The 6917-nt window shown below is 39.5% G+C and overlaps 1 protein-coding gene across 1 annotated transcript in view; it reads left to right on the top strand.

Annotated features, from left to right (window-relative positions):
- The window catches only part of NELL2 (neural EGFL like 2), a 438054-nt gene that overhangs the window by 419844 nt on the left and 11293 nt on the right, over positions 1-6917 (top strand). Inside the window, exon 17 of the mRNA XM_013006940.2 lies at positions 6353-6546. Within this exon, the coding sequence (XP_012862394.1) occupies positions 6353-6546 (194 nt within the window). The remainder of the gene's footprint in view (positions 1-6352; positions 6547-6917) is intronic.

The following is a 6917-nucleotide window of genomic DNA, read 5'->3' on the forward strand; positions in this document are numbered from 1 at the left end:
ACTGCCTCTGAAGTCTAAGATCTGCAGTGAAAGATCGGCATGCATAACCATGCACTGTCTCACTCTTTTTCAGGCTGTAGAATCTGCAATGTGTGTTTATAAATTGCACCATACAAAGTGCGGTTGCTTTGTTCATCTATTTAATCCCCGGGTAATTTCCAGAGTTCCATGCTCCTTGTCTTTGCATCGTCTCTACTGTGCCTGAAAATGAATCTGTCTGGGAATAGCTCCCATTATTTTATTCATGTCTCATAAGTATCATTTCTTTTAATGTCCATGTTTCCCTTCATTGCTGTAATGTCTCTATGATCCTTAAGCACAGTGAGTTTTTGAATTATTTAAACCAATATACTATGGGATAGTATCTCTTGAATAGTCTATTCAAGCAAAATTTGCTATAAATATTTAACCTAAACTAAGAAAAAGTCAAGGATGATAGAAATCTAACTCAGCTCAATGGGTATTTACTGGATATATGCAAGTAGCCCGGCATTGGCTGAATACAGACATGAAGGAGGGAGGTATGGTCACTGCTCTCAACTTGTGGAAGAGATAAAGCATCTCTTACAATAACTGTCACACAAGAGTGATGTGGTGAGTTTTTCAACTGAAGTGAAAGCAAAAAGGTAAGGTTTAAAGTTAGATATGCTTGAGCTTTGAGAAAGCTAAGAGGCAAATTATTTCTTCTATGGGATCAAAGAAGGCTTCTCAGAGTATGTAGTATTTATTTGGCACATTTTGAATGATGATCTTATTGACAAACAGAGGGAAAGTGAATATGTGGCATTGAGAAATTGCATAAATGTGGCTCATCTCTGTATCTACTAACAAATGATTGGATGGGACTATGCACATAAGGTATAGAGGACTCTTAACTGGAGCAGTAGCCGGTATCATCATTCCTATGTGTATAAAAGAATCATCTTAGAAGCAGAAACAGTGCATCAAATGACTTTCCAGAAAGAATAGTCCGCTGGGGGACGGGGGGCACATGGTGAAGGACCAGAGACAGCAGGATTGAAACCAGAGACAGTGAGGCAGATGGGAAAGCCTGAGGCCAAGGGACCACATGACTGAGAGGCTAAGGACCAGGGAATGACTTGGCTGCTGGCTGAAAAGGGGTGCTGCTGTGACTGTAGCCTTAATATTTTTGAGTTGTGTGCAGCCCTTGAGAAAATTACCAAAGACAGCTGAGAAGTAGAGTGCCGGAGGAGGAACCGATACGGTCAAAATAAAGAGAAAGGAGGATGGAGGCTGGTGATGTGCCCAGCCTCAGCCTTGTGCTAGTTAGCCTTCTCTCTTCTGAAGCCCGAAGAAGTCAAATGTAGCCTCCACACTATTTACTCAGAATATATGCAAAAAAATTGTTTTGCTAGCAAATTGGAACTTGCATCTGTAAGAATACATTTTAAAGGGGAACAGTTTATACTACATCTGTACCAAATCTACATCTTTCCCCCAGTCCTATCTTCTGAAACTTGCCCTTAATCATAGAGTAGGCTAAAGAAAATGACAGAAAGGATAAAGTCAAAGAGCTGAGTTGAAAATCTTGAAAGGCAGCTCAAGAAGACAAAGCCAAATATTAGAATGAAATGTTCAAAGACCTAGAATTAGAAAACCCAAAGGGAAGAACACGCTCAGCACGTCTGAAACTGAAAGCACACAGGAAAAAATGCCAGCCTCACGTTGCAATGGACAAAATAGCGCCTGGTGGAGGAAGCATCCAGGAAAGATGGAAAGGACGCACAGTCATGGTACAAAAAGGAGTAGTCAACATTTCACCAGGTCAGGAGGCAGCATATGTGCAAGAACCAGCGATGCTGAAGGACGAAGTTCGAACTGCACTGAAAGCATTAGTCAAACACAAGGCTCCAGGAAGGGACGGAACACCAACTGAAATGTTTCAACAAGCTAACGAAGCACCCAATCATTTATGCCAGGAAATTTGGAAGACAGCTACTTGGTCCACTGACAGAAAGAGATCCCTACTTGTGCCCACTCCAAAGAAAGGTCCTCTACACAATACTCCAACTATAGAACAATACCAGTGATTTTGCATGAAAGTAAAATGTTGTTGAAGATCAATAATGGTTACAGCACTGTATCGACAGGGAACTGCCATAAGTTTAGGCTGGATTCAGAGGAGGACGTGGAACAAGGTTTATAATAGCTGATGTCAGATGCATCTTGGCTCATAGCAGAGAATACCAAAATGATGTTTACTTGTGTTGCATTAACGGACAACTCCGGGCATTTGACTGTGTGAACCACAGTACACTATGGATAACCTTGAGTAGAATGAGAATTCAAGAACACTTGGTTGTGCTCATGTAGAACTTGTACATGTATCGAGAGAGAATTGGGTGAACAGAACAAGGGGACACTGCCTGGTTTAAAATCAAGAAAGGTTTCCTTCGGGGTTATAACCTCTCATGATATTTGGTCGATATGTATGCAGAGGAAATCATCAAAGAAGCTGAATTATATGAAGTAGAATGTGGCATCAGGGTTGGAAAAAGGCTTATTAACCACCTGCCATGCGCAGATGACACAAGCTTGCTTGCTGAAAGGGAGGAGGACTTGAAGCCCTTGCTGATGGTCAAAGATTGCATCCTTCATTATGGATTACAACTCAGTGTAAAGAAGACCACAATCGTCACAACTGGACAAATAGGTGGCATTATGATCAATGGAGAAAAGATGAAAAGTGTCAAGGATTTTGTCCTGCATGGATCCACAATCAGTGCTCCTGAAGCAGCAGTCAAAAGATCAAAAGATGTATTGTCCCAGGTAAATCTGCTGTATAAGACCGCTTTAGAGTACTGAAAAGCAAGGATGCTTCTTTGAGAACTAAGGTGCTCCTGACCCAAACCCTGGTGTTTTCCATTGCTGCATATGCATGTGAAAGTTGGACATTAATAAAGAAGACTGTGGAAGAATAGATGCATTTGAATTGTGGTGCTGGAGAAGAATATTTTGTCTACGTAGCATGGACTGCTAAAAGGACAAACAGATCTGTGCGGGAAGAAGGAAGGCCAGAGGGCTCCTTAGCGGTAAAGATTGCAAGACTTTATCTTGCATACGTTGGACAGATTGTCAGTAGAGACTGGTGCCTGGAGAACGACATCATGCTTGGTAAAGCGGAGGGGCAGCAATAAAGCGGAAGGCCCTTAATGAGATGGAGTGATACCACCGCTGCAATAATGAACTCAGGTACAGGCACAATTATAAGGATGGCGCAGGATCATCCCGTAGTGCTGTTCTGTTGTGCTAAGGGTCACTCTGGGTTAGGGCCCAATTGATGTCACCCAGTAAGAACACGTCTTCTGTATTGTAGATTCCTTAATGGACAGCTCCATTTGGACACCCAAGAGGAAAGAGCCGTTCAGTATGTTATACACTGAACTCATGTTTACCCTCATCCCTGCCCCACCCCTATTCCCTAGTAAAAATGTGTTCTTTCCATAAATAATGTGATCCAAAATTTCCAAGATGAAAATCTAAATAGCATGTTGATTCTTCCCCCTCCCGCAACTTTGAAGATTCTGTTGAATTGATTGTTCCACAAGATTGTCAGTGGCTGATGTTTTGGAAGAAGATTACTAGACCTTCTTCAAAGGTGCTTCTCTAGAATAACTCAAACAGCCACCAGATTGCAATGTGTTAATCATTTGTTCTACTTAGAGATTGCCAATGGTTCACTGTCATGTTAATTCTGTTTCCTTCTCTCCATCCTCACTATGTTTAAGAGCTAAACTTTGAACCTGACTCCTTCAATCCCCTACTGGTCCCTGTACCTTAAGGGCTTTGTGACCTTGGAAAAGTTATGTTGTATTTCTGTATCTTAGTCTCTTAACATATAAAATGGGAATAATGATTCTATTTTTAAGAATTATCATGAAAATTAACTAAGCCATTGCATGAAAAGCACTGATAATCTAGTACAAATCGACCATTGTATTTGCATATGCTTTTATTATCTGGCCGGCTTTCATCTTTTAATACAACCTTTTAATATTAACTCAGCTGTCCCATCTTATTTTATCTTACAGCAGGAAATTGAACAGTGAATTCTTTTGCAGCATTATTTCTTCAAGCATCTCTCATTAAAGTACTTACCCATATTTTTAAAGTTGAATTTTTATGTCTCTTAGTAGGTTTTTCGAAACAGGGTATACAATTTTGTGTATGTTCAATTTTTGTTATTTTATGTTATAATAAAACTATATTTTGAAATGAATTTCAAAATGCACTGCCAACAATCAGTTGGGAAGAGGTTCTGCATTGTAAAACTCATTGTAAATAACAAGTAGAGAAAACAAAACAAATTTCACTGGACAGTAAGAAGCAACAATTAGGCCCTTATTATATTTCTGCCTACACATTCTCCATGGACAGCAGGTACATACCAATCATTATTGTAGCAATTTTATTTTCATTAATTCTCTATTATAAATGAGATTTACTGAAGAACAAAAGGTACTTCTGTTTGTCTTCTGCAATAAACCCAAGGATTCTCTTTGCCATAGTAAGAAACAAAAGTGCATTACAAAAAAAAGAAAAGAAATTGCATTACAAGGTTGCAAGCTTTTGTTTTAAAATTTTAAATGAAATGTAAATGATTGAGAAAATCGACCACTGATGTTAAAGGGATAATGTTCTAATAGATAGTCTAAAAGCATGGAATAGAAGGTGTTTGTAGAGTTTGTAGTCAAGGAAACTAAATCCCTGTAGTTATGTTTTTCTGCTTACTATAATTCTACAAATCTAATTACAAGAATATTTAATATGAGACAAAGGTTAACTCATCAAATATAGAAATAATTTATGAAATTTGATTTCTTTTACCAAAAGAGAAACTTTTTCTGACCTATAAAAAGACATTATAAACCAATTTACTTTTAAATAGCACGTCTTTATGCTGGTTAACAGGTCTTTTGATCACAGTCTATAATTGTAAGAAGTATTAGCCTTGGCCAACTATCTGTCGAAGGCACACTTGTAGTTATAATAAAAACACATTAACTATTTTTGGTATTTTCACTAATCTTATTGAGATTTGAATTAATAAAAGCCAAGGTAAAAAGAGAGAAGCATTATTATGTCACTCACCTCATTTTTAGAAATGCATTTGAGAGGCCTTCTAAAAGTTCATGGAAAAGTAGAACTAAAAGATAAGGGTATTTCTTCCACAAACTCTTTGGAGCCCTTTAGTATCTAAGAATTTAACTTTTGCTAAGATATACAACTTTGACTGCTTTAAATCTGTAAGTAATGTTAAAATCAAGCCATTAAAGAAAGGGATGTATTTACTAACCCCATCTTTTAAATCTTCAAGAAAAACCAACTCCCATAGTTAAAACCATGCCTTGTGTCTTCTCTCTAAACCCACTTCTGCTGTGATTTAATCCTTCCTTTCCTGACCTTTACTCAGCGGAAACAAATGAAATGGGAATTCACTGCCTACTGCCACACATACAATATCACCGAAATGTATTTTGGCTTGTGACCTTTAAATTATGGGGATAAAGAAAATGAATCACTCCTCTTCTTGTGGACTCGATCTATGGGTCAAGATGTGTTTGCTTTTCATCTGTATGAAAATGCTTCAGGCTGTGACTGCCATCGAATAGATGAGGTCACGTGACGAATGGGCAGTTACCAATTGAGTCGGGCAAGGGAAGAAATGATCGTCTGAAATTGAAACACCAAGACGTAGGGTGTTCTTTCTGTGGGAAATACAGTGATAGCTGAGGACACTTGGCCTTCACTCAGTGAAGGGCGGGGCACAAGGACAAGGTGAAAATGGCTGGGCTGTGTGGGAAAACACCAAGACAGAACACTAAAAGGAGTTCCTATGTGGAGGGGAGGGCGGGGTGCTGCAGGGAAGACAGGGTTTGCAATGGAATGAGATGCCTCAGGGGTCCCATGCCATTTAATCTTCCATTTAAAGGGTTTTTCTATAAAAGACCATCTTAACATTGGGGATGAATTCCCCCCCCTCAATGAAACATTAAGAATTACAGTCAAAGGTTTCTGCTTGATAAATTGAAACCATATTCTTACGTGAGAAAAATAGAAGTCTTTTACAAAACCTAGTGTATTTACAGAGATAGAAATATTGAAATTCCAGCCAATGTTTTCTGGTTTTTCAAATCGAACATGGTCATATTTTCCTCGGAAATCTCCAGATTAACATGAATTTCATCCACATTTGCTAAGCAGCGTAAGCCAGTGAGAAGAAAGTGAATTTGCAGGTGAAGGCATGATGTCAGGAGACCACTCGCCGTGGTCCCAGCTGTTGAGACCGAGCATCTTCTAAGCGCAGTCCATGCCATTTCCCTTGCTGCAGATATCGACGAGTGTGGCACTGGGAGGCACAGCTGTGCCAACGACACCGTGTGCTTTAACTTGGATGGTGGATATGACTGCCGGTGCCCTCATGGAAAGAACTGCACAGGGGACTGTATCCATGATGGGAAAATAAAGCACAATGGTCAGATCTGGGTGCTAGAAAATGACCGCTGCTCTGTGTGCTCCTGCCAGGTTAGTATAAATACCATTTTTTCATCAGTTTTGCTGAAGTGTAAATTGGCCTTTGTGTTAAATGCACAGCAGGATGAGGTTTGACAAATGTTAAAGCCCGCCGTTCATAGTATTATTGATGTGCACCCATTCGAATAGCAGAACACCTCCCTCAGCCTAGTATGGCCCCTTGGGTTTTCTGGCCGCACAGCTTAAGCCCCTGACGCTCACTACTTCTAGTCATGGTTGATTTGTATTTTCTAGAGCTTCATATAAACAGTCATATAGGATGTATTCTTCAGCGTTTGGCTTTTTTCTATGGATATTATGCATCTGAGATTCCCTCCTCTTGGGGTGTGTGTGTGTTGCAGGGATACTTAAAAAATTTCATA

The sequence above is a fragment of the Echinops telfairi genome, unplaced genomic scaffold (assembly GCF_000313985.2).
Source record: "Echinops telfairi isolate 266 unplaced genomic scaffold, ASM31398v2 ScPeMD7_12;HRSCAF=54, whole genome shotgun sequence".
NCBI classification, from domain to species: domain Eukaryota; kingdom Metazoa; phylum Chordata; class Mammalia; order Afrosoricida; family Tenrecidae; genus Echinops; species Echinops telfairi.